At 38.1% G+C, this 22,533-nt stretch overlaps 2 protein-coding genes across 2 annotated transcripts; one reads left to right on the top strand and one right to left on the bottom strand.

Moving 5' to 3' along the window:
- Positions 1–632: 632 nt before the first annotated feature.
- Positions 633–7,217, bottom strand: LOC308641578 (olfactory receptor 10S1-like; the record flags this gene model as incomplete). The annotated part of the gene is made up of 2 exons (XM_081280253.1): positions 633–1,629; positions 6,292–7,217. The coding sequence occupies 2 exons, from the start codon at positions 7,215–7,217 to the stop codon at positions 633–635; spliced, it is 1,923 nt and encodes a 640-aa protein (XP_081136379.1).
- A 13,056-nt stretch (positions 7,218–20,273) lies between these two features.
- LOC308631729 (olfactory receptor 10G9-like) lies at positions 20,274–21,209 on the top strand (the record flags this gene model as incomplete). Its single annotated transcript, XM_081263191.1, has 1 exon — positions 20,274–21,209. The coding sequence occupies one exon, from the start codon at positions 20,274–20,276 to the stop codon at positions 21,207–21,209; it is 936 nt and encodes a 311-aa protein (XP_081119317.1).
- Between the last annotated feature and the right edge of the window lie 1,324 nt (positions 21,210–22,533).

The raw sequence follows: 22,533 nt of genomic DNA, 5'->3' as shown, positions 1-22,533 counted from the left end.
CTTCAGGTTGGCAGTCAAGGTTCCTTTTATCCCAGAGTAATTGAAGGACTCATTTTCAGAAAACAGCTTCTGTTACTTATATGGCAAATTGCTTTAATTAGAACTTTGCATTAAACTTGTCATCTCCAAGTCCATAGTATTTCTACTAATCAGTATGATCTTAGTTATCTTAATACCTGGAGTAGGAGAAATAAGATAATGGCACTTTCTAAGTGACCTTGGGCAAGTCATTTTTCTCTTTGCAGTTATATATATTTTTTTTCATTCTAAAACAATGTGGTCTCTTAAGCTGCATGGTATTTTATTTTCAGAATTCTTTAATGTGTATTCTACATCAAACAAAATAATTTTCAAAAACGTATAAAAAATTCTAAAATAGGATTTGAACAGCATATTCACGTACCTTTGAGTCATGGAGCTTAGATTTCTGGAAGAGTCTAAACACCAACTAATTCAGTTCTTTCATTTAATGGGTGATAAGTTTATGATAGAGACATTGAGGCCAAAGCAGGGAAAACGTGGCTGACCGAAACTCAGTTATTCTGGTTTTGGCTCCAATGAGTTTCCCTGCTCATTTTGACACTTGAATAACTGTTTTCCTGGCAAGCAAGTCCGGGGCAAGACAGCTCCGCTTACTGGGGTGGGCCCCTTGCTGGAGACTCCGGGGAACCAGGCCACAGCAGTCTCCGGAGAGCCCGCTTCACTTCCTTGTTCCGCAGAGTGTAAATGAAAGGGTTGAGCATGGGAGTGACTATTGTGTAGAAGACTGCAGGCGCCCCAGCTCCTACCCCACTGGAGCTTGGCTGCAGGTAGATACAGACAGGCGGCACATAGTACAGGAGCACCACGGTGAGGTGGGCGGTGCACGTGGAGCAGGCCCGCTGCCGGCCCTCGGCTGTGCGCATGCGCAGCACAGCTGCCGCGATGAAGACATAGGATATGAGGATGAGGATCAGGCAGCCTGCAGCCACAATGCCAATGTTGGCAAGCATGACAAGCTCATTAGTGGTGGTGTCTGCACAGGCCAGCTTCAGCACAGGGGGAATGTCACAGAAGAAATAGGCTATGTGGTGAGGCCCACAGTATGGCAGGTGGAAGGTGAGAGAGGTATGGATTGCAGAGTGCACAGCACCTGTTGCCCAAGTGATCCCAGCCAGCCCTGCGCACATCTGCCTGTTCATGGCCACTGGGTAGTGCAGGGGTTGACAGATAGCCAGGTAACGGTCATAGGCCATGACTGTGTACAGGAAGCACTCAGTGCTGGCTAGGAAATGGAAGCAGTAAAGCTGTATAGTGCAGCCCTCAAAGGAGATCAGCTTCCCATCCAGAGTCAGCAGGCCAGCCATGACCTTGGGCACCGTCACGGTAGACAAACACGCATCCAGGAAGGACAGGTGGCCTAGGAAGTGATACATAGGGGAACGGAGTTGAGGATCACAGCCCACAGTTATGAGAATGAGGAGATTTCCCATCATGGTGATGCTGTAGATGAGGAGGAAGAGGAGGAAGAAGAGGCTAGGATGTTCAGCTGTGAACCTCAGACCCTCCAGGAAGAAGTGGCTCACCACAGTCTGGTTAGGGTACTCTGTCTTCACTTTCATCTTCTCACATACAGAGTAGGTACTTAACCTCTGCAACAAAACTGAGTTAATAGAGTAAATAGTTGTTTACCTTTCCCCTAATATCATTATCTGTCTAGTGATGCCATGGTGGTTTTTCCCATAAGTTAGAAAAAGTTAGAATTCAGTTGAAGTTTTGCCTTATTCTTCTGTTTTCTTGTTGCCTGTTCTTTCAGAATAAATCTTTCAAAGAATAATCTGCACTCCTTGTGAAACACATAATGGACTGAAAGGATTATTTTCAGAAAGATAATCCCTAAATTATGGCTATAAGAAAAAGTATTATAAGTCCTGCTTTCATTGAGTATATCCTTTTTTTTTGTATATATTCTAGAATTGTGATGCCTCTGCCCTCCTAATTTATTCAGTCATGCTTTTGATGTGCACAAGCAGGTTCTTATCATTGTTTGTCATCTGGGAGTTTCATCTCACCCTGGGAGAGCTTTGGCTAGATGTTGAGTGCTATTGCATCAGCCAGGAACATAGCATCCCCACCTAACCCTCACACAGAGGGAGTTCTCTGGAATTTCAGTTGCCCACAACCCTCAAGTGTATGACAGTGAAGCCCTGGAGAGTAGGCTGAATAATTACCAGAACAATTTGTTCAGTACATTTCATGCTCTTCCTGTAAAGCTTTGTCTGAAATTTTTTGGGAATTGTTTTCCTATTTCTTTCTTGTTGTTCCTTTCTTTTAGGCCACAAGATTTCTCTTTGATTCATTCCGTCCTTTACCTCCTAAGCCTAATTAGATGTTGTATTATGTGAACATTTTCTTTAAACTTCCCCCCCCTCTCCCCACTCCCAGTTGTGTCTTCAATGCCCATGAATTTTACCTAGCACAGCCTATGTTTGTTTATTTATTTGGTGCTGGGGATTGAACCTAGGGGTGCTATAACACTGAGCTACATCCCTACTTCTTTTTATATTTTTATTTTGGAACAAGGCCTTACTAAGTTGCCCATATTATCCTTGAAAAATCTTTCGGCCTCAGCCTTTCAAGTATCTGGGATTATGTGTGGGCCACCATGCCTAGCTGCCTTTGTTTATTTTATGCCTAGATTTTCACAATGACATTTTATGTGCATTCTCTTACTTACTCCCTAATATAGCAAATAATTCTATAGTCTACTTCTTAGTCAGTTTTCTGATAACAACATGCTTAATACAGCTTTCATCTTTACTGATCTGCACTGCCTATTGTAAGCAAAAGTAACCAACATGGTTTCAGCACCATAATGAAAATACAAATAACCGTGACTGAATCAGATCTCAAGGGGATCAGCAAGCTTTTCTTTTATTCTGCAGCAGAGTCAATCAGGCATGGGAGGGCTCATTTCTGGGTACGGAAATGGTCCTTGGGTTACGAAGGAGTCCGAGTTTTATAGTTTACCATGAGGGTGAATTAATCATAGGAGACTGTGGACATATAGTTTGGACAGTCCGGGACCTAGTTGTGCAGGTTAAAATTTTAACCAGGAAGGCAGTTGTAAAAAGTTTGAGACTCATTGTCACTGGGAAAAGCTCAGAACTCTGTGTTCACTGCTTGTCTTCCTTCCTCTGGGACCCATTGATATCCAGAGCTTCACTATTTGCTTTCGCCTTCCAGGATTCATGGGCAATGGGAAAGGATAAAAGTCCAGGGCCCAGTGTTTCAGTATCCACCTCCTCCCTTCAAGACCCATTGTGGTTGGGAAGGGGTGAATGTTTGCTTTTGGTGGAGATGCTGGTGGTGAACCCAGGAAAGAATGAGAGTTTGCCCAGTGTTACTGGAAAGGATATACTGGGAGAGGTTTAATGTTTGTCTAATTTCCCTCCCTTCTCTGGAACCATACTGTTCCTCCGTTTCTCTCAGGGGGATATCTTGTAGGAATATTATTTTCTATAACTCTGCACCTATAACACAGAGTGCATCTTTTTGTAATATTTTGAAAATACCTATAAACTATTTCTTTTATCATAAAAATCTTTCTCCTGAAGTCCCCTAAAGAAACTTTTCTTAGCCAAGAATGCTACTATTTGTTCATTCATTTTCTCCTCTATGTGCCACAATCTCTCTCTGATCCCATCATAGCATTCCACGATAAACATAAATGGAATGCTTTAATATCTACCTCCCCAAATGTATTCTCTAGGTTTCATTTTGAAACTTAATTCCTAAGGGAGCCCTTATAAATATTTTCCCTCACACTAATTTATTAATTCCTGAAGCCTAATAGAAATCTTGATAGTTATTAATAATTACCTAATCATGTTCTGCTTTGGAATTTTTTTGTGATCTATGTGTCCTGTCTCCCCATGGGGAACACAGGGAAAGAAACACATTTCTCTATTTTCTCATTAGCACTTTTGAGATAGAACAGTATAAGTAGAGGAAGCTATGTTCATTTGAGTAGCTGAAAGATAAGGATAACGATTGATTTCTCTGTTCCTACTGTCCTTAAGTTTAAAATGTGGATATTGTGATTGGTGGTCCAATAATGTAGCCTCCTGGGTTTCAAGGATTATGAGTGTGTGCTACCACGCCTGGCTCATTTCTCTCATTTTTTTACTTGAAATATTTCCACTTCATCAGAACATATAACATTTGCAAATTAATCTTTAATTTTCTTCCTATGGTTGTTTTAGTCTTGGGTGTATATTTTTGGTAAATTAAACTATTCTTTATCTTTTTGCTGAAGTTCTCCCAGTTATCGCTTGGTTGACTGAGGTTCATTCTTTAATAGATTGCACCAGAGGGCTGATAAATACAAAATTCCTTAAGTTTTCATGTGTTGAACATTGCTATCATGTGGCCTTCTTCTCTGAAGGATTCCTTGACAGAATATAAAATTATTAAATTACATTTTGTTTCACTGAATTTTGTGAAACATATTGTTCCATGGATGGTTTGCTTTGTGTGTTGGCCACTTTGTATGCTCCGTTGAAGATCTGTTGACAACTCTGATTCTTTTGCCTTTATAAAAGATTTTATCTTGCCAGAGGCCTGACAAATTTATATTTATATTTAAAACAAAAAAGTTTTACTAATATCTATCTCAGAATTGACTTTGTAAAATACTTCAAAGATTGCATTTTTAAAAAAAATTTGTCCATCAAATTAACATAAACTTTTACATTAATTCCAAAAAAGACAGTAAATGATAGAACATTATATATCATAGTCTTGTTATCATATGAAGAATTCTATGTGCTTGTTTCCTGTGAAGGTCTTATAAGACTTACAAACCTCACATTTTCTTATATTTACAATCTTACATTTTTCCAAGTAACTAGCTTGATAAATTCCAGGCCTAGTGATATCTTTCTCTGTCTTCTTTTCCAGAGTAATATTTACTGGACACTTAATTATATCAACAGCTAGCTTCTTATTAATTTTTTGGTCATGTATTTTATCTCTTTGCATCATATGTAAATGCATTTTTCTCAAGATTAGAAATGTATTTGGAATGGACAACAATGTCACTATTTTGGATTTAAACTGAATTCATTTGTGCTAAGTTGAATTGAATTGACTGTTCTTGCATATTTTTATGTTTAAACTTGCATTTCTGTTGTTAAAACAGATAGAGAGGGAACTTCCTAATAACACACATTTCTTCTTAGAAAGTTTCTGGTGCATAGTAATCAATAATTCTCTATTATATTTTTTTAAAAATGAAACTGAGTCTGTAGAAGATAGTGATTCTTTTGGGCTGAATTTGCCCATGAACTTTTGCAACATCAACAGAAGCATCTCTAGCACTTAGGGTGTCCTAAGAGTGAAGGACTACCACTAAGATGCTGACAACATTCTTAGAAGAAATATATCTAGGTGTACTTCAGATGAGTTTGATTATTATTATTTTGATTATCTTGTAACCAGATACATGGCCTGTGGCACCCTACCCTACACTCATACCCCAAAATTATGTAACAAATGCAGGAGTATGCCAGCATGTATACTAGCCTACCATCTTAGATGATCTGCTTCATTAATATCCCTGGAAGTTCAGGGAGACCTGGTTTATATTTGCAGAGCAAGGAATGTTACTCTTGATATATCTATATCATTTTTATCAAAGTGAAGCTTTGTTCAAGCTTAGAAGATTAGATATATTCAGGTTATGGCATATTGCACATGTAAAGACTCCCTCATATTAAGGTGAAATTGCTCCCTCAAGTTGAAGTACAAGTTTATCTCCTATGTTAAGCTAAAAGGAAGAGAGAAGAAAATATGGAAAATCAACTTACTTCCTTGAATTTCAATTTATCCACAGTTTCATGAGAATAATGATACCTATGTCACAGAATTGTTGTCAAGTTCAAATCAAATGATTTGCATGGAGATTATTAGGATCAACACAGGGATTAGAAGCTATCATGTACATGTAGATGAATGCCACAGAGATGGAACTTTTGTGTTGAAGTTTTCTTATCTTGGATCTTTCCTTCAAGCTGATACCTTTGTTAACAAAGTTTTCAGTGGTAATGAAGGGAGACATAGAAAGTCCTATTTGAGAACAGTTACAATGTGGAACTTTCCAACTTTTGACTCCCTACCTAGGAGTCCTTTACTCTCTGTGTGAATCCTTCTTTCTCATTCTGTCTTACATCTTCCCAATTACTTGGTGTCCAATCCTTGCCTTGAACTTCTGTATCCCCCCATGTCTATGCTGGGTGAGGTCAGTGAGGCTGCACTTCCTTGAGGCCTCCCAGCCTCCGTAAAGCTGCTTTCATCTCTTTGTTGCGGAGGGTGTAGATGATGGGGTTGAGCAGGGGTGTGATGACTGTGTAAAAGACAGCTACCACCCCATCCAGGGGTTCCTGTGAGCCAGGCCGCAAGTAAATGAAGGTGCAGGGCACATAGTAAACAATGACCACAGTGAGGTGGGCTGCGCAGGTGGAGAAGGCATTGCGACGCCCATCTGCTGATCGGATTCGCAGGATGGCAGCCACAATGTAGCCATAGGATGTGAGAATGAGCATAAAGCATGTGAGGGCCAGGAAGCCAATGTCCACAAAGGTGACCAGCTCATTGATGGTGGTGTCAGCACAGGCTAGACGCAGCATGGCAGGGATGTCACAGAAGAAATAGTCAACTCGGTTTGGGCCACAGAAGGGCAGCCGGAATATGAAACTTGTTTGGAAAAGTGAATGGATGGTTCCTCCCAGCCAAGTGCCAAAAGCCAGGTAGTTGCAGACACTCCGGGTCATTATGGTAGCATAGTGTAAAGGTTTGCAAATGGCCAGGAACCTGTCATAAGCCATGAGTGTGTAAAGGAAGCATTCAGTGCAGCCCAGGAAATGGAAAGAAAAGAGTTGGATTACACAGCCCCCAAAGGAGATTGCCCTACTATCCAAGAGAAAGCCAGCCAGCATCTTGGGGACAATAGCAGAGGAAATGGTCATGTCCAAGAAGGAGAGGTGACATAGAAACCAGTACATGGGGCGGTGGAGCCGGACATCCACCAAGACAGTGAGGATGATGAGCCCATTGCCAGACACGGTGAGGAGGTAGATGACAAGGAAAGCAAGGAAGAGCGGTAGCCCCAGCTGCGGTGGGTGGTGCAGGCCCACCAAAATGAAGTGCAGCACAGAGGTCTGGTTTCCACTTTGCATTTCTTTGCTGTTCACATCTGCCAAAGTAGTAGCAGAAAGAAAGATTTTATTCCTGTAAAATCTCTTAGCACTGCACATCTACACTGTGTCATTTTCAAATAGTCACAAGAGAATCAATCTCTCTTCTCTCTCTTTCTCTCTCTCTCTCTCTCTCTCTCTCTCTCTCTCTCTCTCTCTGGCTCTTGTTCTTCCTTTTGCTTTCTTGCTCTTTTATCATTTTTTTCTCCTCTCATTCCCCCAGCTCTTGATTCTGGGACTTTACTTGATTCCAGAGAATGGTCTTTGAAGTTAAAGCTAGCTGACTATATGTACAGTGGTACCTCATTATTCACAATTTTACTTTTCAAATTTTCTGTTATGGCCCCCAAATTTTGTTTGTTTTTTGACTCTTTTGAGAGAGAGGGTAGGGGGAGAGAGAACAAAAGAGAGAGACAGGAAGAAAGGGGACCATCTTTCATGTTTTATTAAAGCATATTATTATCATGCAAAGAATGATAACCATTTGGGGAAAAGAAAAGTAAAACTTTACTGAGCAGGCAACAGCTGAGTGGCATCTGAATGATTAATAGATACTTTTTAGACTTCAGAGGAGCAGGCCATTCCTGATTAAAGAGGCTGATGTATAGGGAAATAGGAAATGCATGTCTTGTTATAGCCTGGTTTGTGGAATAGAGTTCTGAGAGACTGCAGAAGTAGGTCACACTGGATTTGAAGACTTTGTTCCCACAGGGTATGCCAGTAAGTTTGGACTTCTACTTGGGCAATGCCATACCATTGTAAGTTGATAATCAAGGAAGCATCTAGGAAATCACTAAACATTGCCTCCTGTTTCAAAATGGATTTTATAGCTACATTTTGAGATATTTTTTTAAGTTTCTATTAAGTTTTAACACTTATTTAGGATTATCAAAAAGTGCTGAGTCCCAGAAATTACTCAGAACCTACCAGTCAACTTGTCACTGGGAAAAGTAGGCTCTGTGATGGTAAATGACAGATCCATGGGCATCTATGGTGCAGGTAGAAGATAAAGAGTAGCTAGATGGTAGACATGGCTGCCATCACGCTTCCACTGGCCACTAGGAGTCCAGCTGGAAGCCCTGTTTCATGTCACACCTCTGAAGCCTGTGATTCTGAGTTGCCTCTGAGCCTCTGTGAAAGGAACATGCCATTTGGATGTTTGCCTCCAATTTGTAAAGTGACCATGAGAAGGAGAGAAGATGGCACTAGGAAGAATACCCCACATGACACCTCACTGTGCAGGGCTCTGACACTCTTCAGACACTTCCCTGATTTTTTGCTGTCACTGAGGTTGATGCTGTTCACTACTAGTCCTAGGAGAAGAGGATCTTTGTGGTAGAGCTTCAAATTTAAGGGCTTTGATCTATCATGGCGCAACTCACTGGAAGACCCAGGTTCATTTCAGAACTGAGGCACCCATGTGAAGACTAAATTTGCCTGACAGTATAGGACCGCAACACATATTTGATAGAAAATTGTATTTAATGTTTATTGAGTGCTACTGTGAATTATGGAAATAAATTTATTCAATCCTTATAACAATCCTATGAAATAGAGGCCGCTATCAGGGTTCCACATACAATTGTAGATACAAATCAAAAAGGGAATTGGCATTTTCAAGTATAAGTAGGAGGGTTTTTATTTTTAGCCCAGTAAGACTTTAGAAGCTATGGTATTAAGATACAATCTATTCTTCTCTACTGTATGGATAGACAGGCAGATGGACAGATGGATAGTGGATGGAGAGATGGACTAAAGCAATTCAGAAATAATGAAAATACAATCAGGTGCTTTGGGGCTGGAATTTTATACTGCTTCACTATCCTAAAGGATTTTAAATAGGATGAACATTTTAAATTATATAGAACTTTTGAAAATAGATTTATTTTAGCTAAAACTTAAGAAATTGTGAATATATTAATTTCAATGTATATTCTACATTTTTACATTGGGCACATTTAGATTAGGAAATTTAATTTGAACTCTTGTGTTCTTAGGAAATAAATAATATATAAGCTAGCTCTCTGGTATGCAAATCATAAATCGAACCGAAGGAAAATAACAGAACAGACATTTCTCCATTAACTGATTTTAAGTGTGTGAGATTTTACTTTCTGGTTTGGGAAGCTCTGTGTGTGGCCTTTCCTTCATTCTCCCAAATTAAATACAATATTCTGCCCCTGTCCATGGGGCATGGGTTCCAAAACCTCCATGTACTTTTTTTCTGTCTGAAAAGTACATGGAACCAATCCCTACATTGATTATGTTCTTTTCTACATGTTTGTACATGATAAAATGTAATTTTTCCATGGTACTGAGGATTTGTGTTTGTGACAGGCTTATCATAAGCATGTTTCAACTTACACATGTGTGCTATTTACTTGTGTGTGCCTACTTTTCCCATTAGGGTGTGAGTTCCTTAAGGACTATTTTCTTTTTCTTTTTATTCCAATTTTATGGCATTATTTTCACATAAAGATCCTCAAATAGTATTGAACAAATGAGTTTCCCTCTGTGTGGATATCCCTATGACCTAGGCAGACAATATCAAAGATATATTAATTAGATATTATAATCTGAGTTCTAAAATCTTATGAATTATAGTACTAGTACATCACTACTTACTTGCTATATTATTTTGTACAACTCTCTCAAAATTTATGCTTTCAATTTTTTATTTAAAAGTGAGTGGAGGGATAGGCGTAGACTCACCAATAAAGAAATACCAATCTCTTCTCGATCTATACCAATTCATATAAAAAATTTTGTTCTTCTACAATGAAAATCAATTTTCCTTTTATCCCAAATTCTGTTTCATACCACAATTTCTTTTTTTCTTATTTATCTGCTGCCTTGAATTCTCAGTTTTTATTTACGTTTATAATTTATTGTTCTGTATACAGAGAAATAATATCTTTACCCCTGGGAAGACAGAAAAATACCCCAATTTATCTACTATCAACTAAAACAGCTTCAGCAATTTGGTGCATACATTTTAGCCAGTATCACATTATATTATCCACATATCATATATACTGATCTATGTAATGGGAAAAGAAGCAATTTGCACATATGGCCTTTTCAAACCCAATAGGCTTGAGGTTGACCTTGAAACCCATCTGGTCCAGGCAACTCCAAGATATATATTGGCCTTTTGAAAGCAGACTTCAGACTTCTTTCCTGTCAAACACAATGCCATTAGGAGATCTCAGCTGCATTCTTTGCTCTCAACATCTCTAACATTTAATAAATATATACCTCAGAAAATCTCCATTACTATACCTCTACATTTCTTTTGTAGCCTTCTCTCCCAGTGACAACTCTCTGGGTGTGAATCTGCACTGAGGCCATTGCCTGCTTCCTCGTCTTGCTCTTTGCTGTTCCTTATGGAGGCCCAGTTTTGAGCTCAGCAGGTTGCTGGTGTTCTCCTAATGTGCCTCTTCTTGCTGTGTCACTGTGTTATTTCTGTGTTCTTTTAGGCTCACCCCTCCCTTTTATAGCCTTGTGAAACTATTGACAGTGGGGTCCCTAGGCTTTGACCTCCAGATTCTTGTTTTCTGGCAAGTAGCATCTTCTTTCCTGTAGACCCCATGGGGTGGGAGACTAGGGGGCTGACACTACTTCTGCTTTACCCTTTGGGGGCAATTAACTTACTGCACGGTATTAAGTCGCATTGGGCTTTGTTAGCAGCAAACCCTGCACTATGGCTGCTGCAGGAAGTTTGCTTAGTTGCTAGCAGTGTCCTTATAGCATCCGATCCTTCCAAGCGCAAATACTCAATTAAGAATCAGGATGCTCCCTCTGTTTCTTGGGAATTAAGTTTTCTTACCTATAAATCAGTGATAATTATACTTTACTCATTTATCCCATTAAGGTACAGTTTGTATCTGAAAGAACTTTAAAGCTAGAGATACTTCATGAATACATATTTTTACTTAAAAATGTACCTTCTCATTTAACTTGAAGCAAATTACCAGAGCATCGCTTTAGAATAGATACACTATTTTTGGCAGAAACATCAGATCATCCATGTACAAATAGGAAGTGAAAGTAGGAACATTATAGCTGTGGCAATCCCTTAAAAGTCAAACATACTTAGATTAGAGCTGGATGGACCTTTATAGAAATGACCCAGAGCATACCCTCATTTTACACTGGAAACAATGGAGTTCTAAAGAGAATAAGGATTTTGCAAATGCTGAAAGTTATTCTACTTAGTTCGTGGGTAAAATGTCACTTAAATCATGTAGGTAAATGGTATGGATTCATCCAGCTTCTGGAATAGAGGAACTTAATATTCCTAAACTAGTGCTGGGCAAATTATTGCTCAATAAATCTTTGCTAAAACAGTTCTTATCAATCAACATTGCACAATATTTTAAAGAAGCATAATTTTAAGGATTGTATTGTGAAATATGGTCTGTTCTTTTTTTTTGCATTTTAATTGATGATATCTTTATTTCTTCTTTAGGCTGTAGGCCATATGTTACAACACAAAGAATTTTGATTTGAGACAAAAAGATCTGGAATTGAATTTCTATTCATCTACCCACCATTTGTATGATATTAATCAAGCTTCCATGGTAGACCTCTGTAATGGTCAATCAGCAATTTCATAGACTTTCTTAATCGCTACTTATTGCCAGATTCCTCTGAGCTTTGCCTGGCTGCCAAGATCTCTTCTCATCTTCTGTGCTTGATCCATTACCAATTTTCTCCTCTGGATCTGTGAGTGTTCATAATCCTGAATTCCATGGCCTTTCTCAGCCAGACTAAGTATCAAGTGGCAATGCTGCAGGGTTAGGAATTCTGGACTCTCATCATCAGAATGGGCACCTTGACCATTATTCTGCCAATACCTTCTACCAGAACTTGGACATCATACTTCTTTATTTATTTATTAGTTCAAATCAGTTATATATGACAGTGGAAAGCTCTTCAATTCATTGTACACAAACGGAGCAGAATCTCTCACTTCTTTGGTTGTGCATGAAGTAGAGTCACACCATTTGTGTAATCATACATGTACCTAGGGTAATGATGTCCATTTCATTCCATCATCTTTCCTACCTGTTTGCCCCCCCTCCCCTTTGCCCTATTCAAAGTTTCTCCACTTATTCAATGTCCCCCCTGCCACCCCCCCACTGCCATATGGATTAGCGTCCACTTATCAGAGAAAACATTCAGCTCCTGATTTTTGAGATTGTCTTATTTTGCTTAGCATGATATTCTCCAACTCCATCCATTTACCTGCAAATGCCATAATTTTATTCTCTTTTAATGCTGAGTAATACTCCATTGTGTATATGTACCACAGTTTCTTTATCCATTTATCTGTTGAAGGGCATCTAGGTTGCTTCCAGAAATATGATCTATTTTTTGAATGAGACATTTTTCATTGATAGAATCATGTAAAGTCAGTAAGAAGTATTTTTGATTTGTACTTATTAGTACATTTTCCTATTGCATGGCCATAATTTCCAAGCTTTTTTGTATTTCCTAATGGTAGTGAGTAAATCAGATTTAGGGTTTTGCTAGTGAATAATTCTACATACACAAAGGGAACAAAAGGAATTTAAGACTGTATATACTTACTCCTCCCATTATAGAGTATTTTTGTTTTGTGATATCCCTGATGGGAACATATATTTCTGAATAATAATATGAGGCAAAGGAATTCTTGGTTAAAACAGGACTTTGCTTCTAAATTCCAGTTTGGATCCTTGGCCTTAGGAATTTAAGAAAGAACTATAATCTATGTTAGGGACACTAAGTGGTTGTTTTTCACCCTAGACCTTCCTTTGCTCTCAATTTGATTTTCTATGTGGATGGGTACATGGAAGGGGGTGGGAAAATTTCTCCCAAAGTGATGCTATCTTATCTTCCACATTTGAAGCAGAAGGGTGAAGGGTAGAGGGTGTGTTATGAGGAAAAGCAGAAGAAAAAAAATTAAAGCAGCAAACGCCAAGTCTTGGGGAGGGCAGATCCAGTTTACCAGCTCTCTCAACACTTGAGTGGGAGGAGCAGATTAGAAGAGACCAACCTCAACTGATATCCAACATTCAATTAATTCCTTTGCTTATAACAGTGGACTTTTTAATTCCTGTGAAGGGTCGTAACATTCTCTGCAACCTGACGAAAACATTTGTTAGTTTCTCCTTTGGGGAGAGGCATGGGGATTCTGTAGGAGAGGTAATTCTATTCTCTTTTAATGTTGAGTAATATTCTAGTGTGTGTGTGTGTGTGTGTGTGTGTGTGTGTGTGTGTGTGTAACAGTTTCTTTATCCATTCATCTATTGAAAGGCATCTAAGTTGGTTCTACAGTTAAGCTACTGTGAATTGAGCTGCTATAAATATTGATGTGGCTGCATCACTATAGTACACTGATTTTAAATCCTTTGGGTATAGACCAAGGAGGGGTGTAGCTGGGTCAAGTGGTGATTCCATTCCAAGTTTTCTGAGGAAACGCTATACTCCTTTTCTTAATGGTCACACCAATTTGTAGTGCCACCAACAATAGATGAGTATGCCTTTTCCCCCACACCCTTGCCAACAGTTATTGTTGCTTGTATTCTTGATAATTACTGTTCTGACTGGAGTGAGATAAAATCTGAGTAGTTTTTATTTTCATTTATCTAATTGCTAGAAATGTTGAACATTTTTTTCATATATTTGTTGATTTATTGTGTGCCTTCTTCTGAGAGGTATCTGTTCAGTTCCTTAGTCCATTTATTGACTGATTTATTTGTGTTTTTTTGGTGTTAAGTTTTTTTGAGTACTTTATATATCCTGGAAATTAGTGCTTTATCTGATGTGCATGTAGAAAAGAGAGTTAAACAGGTGGAGGTGGAGAATATCATGCTAAGCCAAGTAAGCCAATCTCCAAAAATCTCAGGCCCAGTGTTCTCTCTGGTAAGTGATGCTGATCCATAATAGGGTGAGGAAGCATAGGAAGAATGGAGGAACTTTGGATTGGGCAAAGGGGAGGGGGCATGAGGGTAGGCAAGATGGTGGAATGAGATGGGCATCATTATCATTACTCTAGGTACATGTATGATTGCACAAATTGTGTGACTGCATCATGTACATCCAGAGAAATGAAAAGTTGTGCTTCATTTGTGTACAATGAAATGAAATTCATTCTGCTGTCATGTATAACTAGAGAGAAAAAAAGAAAGAAACAGGGAGGTTGAGGCTTAATCTGTTTTTCTCAGGCTGGGGAGATAATGGTGCATAGTATTTAAGAGCATTTATGTGGGACTTCACACAGCATGACAATACATTTACAAGAACTTTCTCTTTAAAAATAAAAAGGCAATTCTATAGCCTGCTCTAGCACCAGAGACCTTGGGGCTTCAGCACAAACACTGGTAGGTGAAGTGAAATTGGTACACAGCATACCTAGTGCAGTGTCTAGCATATAATAATAAGCAAGTAGTAAATGTGTTTGAAGTAGAATAATTGAAGAGAAAAAAGAAGGAAGAAAAAAGGATGAAAGGAAAGAAGGAAGGAAGTGAAACAGACTACCTTTGAAATTAAAAAGCAAATTCCTGATAGTTGCTTTTCTGCATCCCAAAGTTCTTCATCCTGAGAACAGAACCAAGGAAATTAAGACTGATGTATTTTCTGCTTAAGCATAACTGAATTTGTATATGTATAAACCTGCCTTTAGTTTGTGTTAATTATATCCATTTCTTGGGACTAGCAAATAAGCAATCTCATTTTGTTTCTCCCCAGTTTAATTGAACTACATAAAATTCAGTTTTACTTTGTTTACTTTTTTCTCATGTGGGAAGGCATCTGGTTATCAGGATTCCAAGCAGGCTCCCTAGTTGGGCTACCAATAATGGAAGGAAAGAAAAATGAAAAAAAAAAATCAGAAGGGGGAGTAAGGGGAAGGATATGTAAGATTTATGAGATTGAAAGGAATCTCAGAATTTGAAGGAGGATGATACAGTGAAGAGGACCAGAGGGTAAAATATTCTGGGAGATGAAAGGGGTTTGGCTGGGTTTGTGGAAATGGATGAAGGCACTGTCAAGGGATCAGAATTGTGGAAGGAGATTCAAGATCTCCAGAAACTTGCCAGAAGAGAAATGTAATAGAAGGTAATGGCAGTAGGATTGTTCTGAAGTTGAGGTCATATCAGGTGAAAAGGTGATTGCAGGTATCTGCTTAATGATGCTTATCATATAGAAATTCCACTCCTGGGGGTATGTGTGTCCATATGTATCTGACAGAATTGTGTGTGTGTACAAATCCAAATGTGCATCCAAAAGAAAATATAAATAATATACAGTATATGCTTGCCAAGTGAAATTTCATAAATATACAGTGTTTATATCTGCACCTATATTCAAAAACATGTATTCCAGAAATTTTTTGCAACACTAATTTTAATAGACAAAAGTTGAAAAATTTTAAATATCTAACCACTGAGTGAAAATAAATTGTTGCAAATTCACACAATGAAATGCTGTATAGAAATTATAACAGAAGCTCTACAACTACATGTAAAATGATTTAGGTTATCATTTGTACCCACTGATTTATGTTTGTTAAGGTTTTATAGAAGAAGTAAAGCATCTATTAATTTTATAGACCAGAGGATTTTGATTAGGAACAATTTTGCCTTATAGGGGTAATTTGGCAATATCTGGAGATATAGTTGAGGTCACAGGAATTGGTATCTACTGGCTAGAGGTCAGGGATACTGAGGAACTCCCACAATGCACAGAACTGACCTTTATGACAAGGCCTATTTTGGTCCAAAAGGTTAATAGTGCTGAGGTGGAAAACTCCTTTCCTAGATATGTGGACTCAATAGTGCATACAGTCTTGATTTGGAATAGGTCCCCCAAATGGTCAAAGTAATTCTTGAAGAAATATAACAAAACTGGAAGACTCTTAACATCAGATGTGAAAATTGACTTTGGAGCTATAGTCATTTAGAGTGTAGTATTTGTATTATGCTAAACAAATAGAAAAATGGAAGAGAATAAAGCATAAATAAACTGAAACACAGTCATACAACAAAGATGACCTACAGTAAAGAAAGAGAGTTTTCTTCAATAAATTATTTTCATTTATTTGAATACTCAGAAGAAAAAATAATCCTGATGCTATTTCACAAGTATACATCAAAAAATTAAATATAGATGGATTGAGGATATAAACGTGGCAGTCTTTATAATAAGTAAACAAAAATTCATGAGAACCAAACAACACAAGAGTCTAAACATAGACATGATACATTGGGTTGAAATTATTATATTTTAAAAGATAAAATTTGTAGCTAATATTCTTTGATCATGAAGTAATAGAGTACAAAAGCAAATTATTATAAAGAAATTATAGGGCTGGGGATGTGGCTCAAGTGGTAGTGCACTCACCTGGCATACGTGCGGTCCGGGTTCAATCCTCAGTACCACATACAAACAAAGATGTTGTGTCTGCCAAAAACTAAAAAAATAAATAAATAAATATTAAAAATTCTCTCTCTCTCTCTCTCTCTCTCTCTCTCTCTCTCTCTAAAAAAAGAAATTATAATAGTTGTAAACTTATACCAAATTTCTACAAAAATATTTAATAAATGAGGCAAAAAAATCCTGATGTCATATCTAAAATATCCGTAGGTCATATCTAAAGTAAAATTAATTCCAAATGAAGTAAAGGAAAAATACTCAAAAAACTAGATATTATTTGAATGAAGACTAATAAATATTTGGTGTAAGAAAAAACTTAAGCAAAATACCAATGTCAAAAACAGTACAGGAATAGGTTGATAAAATTTCCTAGATCATAAAAAAGCAACAGAAGCAAAGAAATTTAAATTTGAAAACATATTTTACCTTACAGAACAAATGAATTAATAATTTAAGTTGTAAATGTTCAGACAAAGCAATAAAAGGCTATTAGCTCAACAGAAAAAAATAAATAAAATTCCTAAAAGTTAATTCACAAAAGAAGATACAGTTTTGTAATATAAGTGTTCATTAACATTTGAAAAAAGCAATAAAAATTATGAGAGCACTAAAATATAATTATTTTTATACAGTTGGGAAATCATTATTTATATATATATAGATGCTTCTTTGGGAAAAGGGAGTGTGAGACTCTAAACAACAACAAAGTTGGAAATTTGCATCTTGTAGCTCTGTATAGAAAGATGATGAGAAAGAGTGACATCCACCAGGAGAGTGCCAACAAGTGATGCTCATAGGGATTCTGAACAATTTTAATTGAGAGGAAGCCATTGTGAGTATCTCTTCATCACTGGTGAGGGGCAGGTAAGTCCCACTTCCCTCCTCTGAGGTTTAAAATTAGTTCCAGGAAGACTTGAACTATCCCAGGAGAGTGCAAATAAGAAACAGGTAGGGAGATGTGCAGCCTATGAAAAAACCTTCATTGGGCTCTTCCTGTTTTGTGCTCATCAAGGGAACCTGGAAACCCACAATTAATCTTGTCCCCTGAGACTCCAGGTCAAGTTAATTCTTTGACATTTAGCCTGGTTGGTTTGCATTCTCTGTACTTCAGTGGTTTGATTTGGTTAGAAATGGACCCATCTTTCTCAACACAGTGCATGTGTTTTTGGAGTGACAGCTTGCAAAGTAGAGGCTGTGCATGTGGAGAGGGGAGCGTAGAGAGGGGAAAATCATAGGAGAAACTAAGGCAAGTTTGACAACTACAATGAGCCATGTCCTATGGGGTGAGTTCTTACAAATGGAGCTTTCACTTATTTCCCCTGATTTCCATCCCTTGTTTACCTCCATATTTCACTCACTGAGATGTTACTTGGACATTGCTAGACTTCACCCTCATTTTAGTGATCTAGTCTTTCTTGATAGAAGATGGAAAGATGAATGGATCGGCACAGCAATTGGGTGGCTCCAAGTAGCTATTGCGTTGTTACAGAAGACAAGAAAGTCAAACTTTGGTCCCTCCTCCCCCATAGCCCAGGCTGAGACTGCTTTCTTGTGTTTTGCCCCTCAGCCTACCTTGGACTTCATCTGATGAACATTTGCATGTTTCATCAGATCTGAAAATAAAGTTATTCTGTTGGTTAAGTCATGTTGATTCAGTAAATATTTCAGAGTTACACGTTTTTCTTCACTGTTGAAGTCCTGACATTCATGTTGGTGGTTATAATAGTTCTGTTTCCACTATTTTTATCCATATTTAAAAAATACAGCTTTCATGTTGCTTAAGCTATGTTCCTTAGAGACAGAATACATTTTATCTCATCTCTGCTAAGAGCAGATCCTGGTTTCTACATAACGGAAACTTTACTTTATTAGGTTTGACTCAAAAGAATTAGTAACTATCATAAACTCTAGACAATGTTTTGTATTAAACAAAAAAATACAATTTATGTATTAGTTGTAAAAAAATAACATGTTTTCTTGACATCCAGCTGATGTAGACTCCCTCTGCTCACATAGATTTTGCTTTTTCTGTCTCAGGTGTTAAATACAAAAAGTAGACTTGGTAGAGTTGTCTTCTTGTATTACAGCATTGTTTGGGTTTATTAGTATGAGAGGTATAGAAGCGGTCAATATGTGATTTCTAACAAAGTCAATATTAGAAAATTTAGATATCTAAAATGGAAGCATGCATAAAGTATAACTGTCCTTGACCCCACAGATGGTGGCTGGTATAGTACATGTGAAATTCTATTTTTAAAATCCTATAAGGGATGATGAAATGGAGAATAAGCAGGGGATTGGCCATGTATTTTCTGTGAAATGTGGGAGGCTGTGGGAAACTCTACTATGGAGGGTAACTGATATTCTTACTTGCTATGAGATACCAGAAAAAAATCTTTATATAAGGAGGTGGTTGTGGTGACTGCAGAAACTCAACCAAAGAGGAACACTTCCCCAAGATCTAGCTTTGAAATTGAGAAGTTGCTTCAGGAAGCACATAAAATTTACTTATTCTCTTGCTATCTAACATCAAAAAGTCAACCGTGTAGTAAAGCTGCACAAGGTGACATGATCACTACTACAGTTTGTTGAACAGTTATGACATGCCAAGCCATGCAGTAAGTACTTTACATGTATCATCTTATTTAGTGTCTGTAATTTTGCAGTGAACTAGGTGATGTTGGTGATGTCAGATAACATATGAGGAACCTAGAAAATTATTTAAGTATACTGTGAATTTAAGAAACATTCATTGCTAATGAGAATTAAGTCTGTCTCTATTTCCTCGTGAAACTTGGAGAGAAAACAGAACCTGCTAGTTAGAATCCAAACCACTTGCAAGACATTCTGCCTGGGGTACTCTCTCTGTTTAATCACCTATCTTTGAATGAGCCATAAGCTTCTGAATATGATGGCATGTCTAACATAGGAACATTGTCTATTGCTACTACAGTGTGTCATGTGATGGACTGTGATCAATAAATGACACAATGACAGCAAAAGGAGAGTGATTCTCCTTCTGGCTTTGAAGAAGGTGCTGCAATAATTTGAGAAGGCCAGGTGGCTAAGACCTCTTAGAACCTGGTGTGGCTTTTAGAAGCCTAAATTGCTGTGCCCTGCCGAAACCATCAAAAAAATCTAGACAACATACTAAACTGCAAAGACTTAAATTATGACAATTACTTTAAAAAGCTGGGAATAGGATCCTGAGCCTCACAGGAGATTGCATCCTAGAGATGCAATGAGATCCATCACCAAATGACATGACTAGCAAACAGGGTAAAAAAAAAATAAATTTATATGATTTATGTCATTAAGTGGGCTGTAATTAATTTATAATTCATCAAAAGAAATCTAATAGAATGATTTTTCTCTTTTCTTCCTCTTATGTATTTGTGTGTATCTGTATGTGTGCACATGGATGTGACACAGAGATGGTAGACCATCCCAACACATTACCAAAGATTTACAACAAGCAAAATTGAGTACAACTCTGGAATTTCTCATAATGGATGATGCAAGTGCCACATGGAGAATGGATTCTCAGTTCTCAGTGAAATGCTAAAGGCTGGATTCTCTTCATATGTCCACAGGGAGAGTGACTATGAGTAGGAAATGTCAAACGGGAGCCTTGTGACAACGTTCTTCCTCACAGGCCTTCCCCATGCTCCAGCGCTGGACACCATGCTCTTTGGCATCTTCCTGGTCATTTACATTCTCACTGTGCTGGGGAATCTCCTCATCCTGCTGGTGATCAGGGTGGATTCCCACCTCCACACCCCCATGTACTACTTCCTCACCAACCTGTCCTTCATTGACATGTGGTTCTCCACTGTCACAGTGCCCAAAATGCTGATGACCCTGGCCACCCCAGGCGGTGGGGCCATCTCCTTCCATAGCTGTGTGGCCCAGCTCTATTCCTTCCACTTCCTGGGGAGCACCGAGTGTTTCCTCTACACTGTCATGTCCTATGATCGCTACCTGGCCATCAGTTACCCTCTCAGGTACTCCAGCATGATGAGTGGGAGAGTGTGTGCCCTCCTGGCCGCGGGCACCTGGCTCAGTGGCTCCTTGCACTCTGCGGTCCAGACCACCCTGACATTCCGCCTGCCCTACTGTGGGCCCAACCAGGTCCAGCATTACTTCTGTGATGCTCCACCCATCCTCAAGCTGGCCTGTGCAGACACCTCGGCCATTGAAATGGTCATCTTTGTGAACATTGGGGTGGTGGCCTCGGGCTGCTTTCTGCTGATAGTGCTGTCCTATGTGTCCATTGTCTGCTCCATCCTGAGGATCCGCACCTCAGAGGGCAGACACAGAGCCTTTCAGACCTGCGCCTCCCACTGCATCGTGGTCCTTTGTTTCTTTGTGCCTTGTGTTTTCATCTACCTGAGACCTGGCTCCAGGGACGTCATGGACGGGGTTGTTGCTGTTTTCTACACTGTGCTGACACCTCTTCTTAACCCTGTTGTGTACACCCTGAGGAACAAGGAAGTGAAGAAAGCTTTGTTGAAGTTGAAGGACAAATTGGCCTATTCTCAGAGCCAGTAAATGCTACAAAGTTGATATGTTCACTTTTTTAAAATCACTACTCTACTTTAGTTGTAAAAGATCATGTTTTTCTGTGGCTATACCTGTTCAAATATTTTTAAGTCTTCCCTGCTTTGTGTATGTCTCTTTTTATAAGACTCCAAATATACACTCAAAATGAAGGCTTACAATATGTTAAATTATGTTTGCTAAGGATAATTCCGTATTGCTATGTATGTATGTGTATATTTACATCTTTATCAAAAATATGATTTATGGAAATAATATATTTAGTAGGCAAAAATAGGAAGCTAAGGGGTTGGTGTTGTAGCTCAGTGGTAGAGTGCTTGACTAGTGCGGGTGAGGCACTGGGTTCAATCCTCGGCAACACATAAGAATTAATAAATAAAAATAAAGTCATTATGTCCACCCAGAACTAAATTTAAAAAAATAGGAAACTAAGTGCTCATCCAAAATTGAATTAAAACTAAGATGTTGAATATTCACATATGGATTTATATACAGCAACAATAATGTATGATCTGTAACTTTAAAATGATGTAAGAAATTATCATTTCTGGCAGTTTGCTAAGACTAAAGATAGTTAGATATCTATTCTACATCTAGAGCCATGGCTTCCAAGACAGGCAATATTGCCTCACCGGGATCATTTGGCAAGTCATGGAGGTATTTATGAATGTCACAGGTATTGGCACCTGGTATTTAGAAGTCAGGGAATTAGTTTATTTCGAAGTGCACAAGGTTACTCCAGAAAAACACTTTTCTTTCCTGAAAGATAAACAATACTGAGGTTAAGAAACCTTTATCAGGATATAAATGTAAGTAAGACTCTGACAATAGAATTAACAAAACACTTTTGAGAAAAATACAAAAACTGCTGAAGAAGTGGAGAAGTATAATGTGCTAATAGATTTGGGACTCAGTATTTTAAAATTTCAGTTCTCCTCAAACTGTTCTATCCACTAAAATTCCACATAAAATTCCACATAAAATCCCAGCATTTTATTCTACTGATACAGATGTGTGTATCCTAAAGTATGTGTAGACAAGGTTTGGTCATGATAATCTTGAAGAAACAACACAAAATGGAGTGATTCATAAACTAGATATAAAAACTCACTATGGCTCTATAGTTATTCAGAGACAATTGCATTTTCATGATTCTAGACCAGTAAAAATGTGACAGAAGAGAGAATAAAGATATAGACAGATAAATATTCATATGAGGAAGCTATCTTGTGCACAGTAGAGAAAGGCAGACTTATTCAATAAGTTATTTTAAGATATTTGGGTTTTGAGATGTTATGCAAAGAAAAAATGAATC

The sequence above is a fragment of the Spermophilus citellus genome, assembly GCF_964194105.1.
Source record: "Spermophilus citellus genome assembly, chromosome: 2".
NCBI lineage: Eukaryota > Metazoa > Chordata > Mammalia > Rodentia > Sciuridae > Spermophilus > Spermophilus citellus.
The sequence above is the reverse complement of the archived record's forward strand: the minus strand, read 5'-3'. Positions and strand labels throughout refer to the sequence as shown.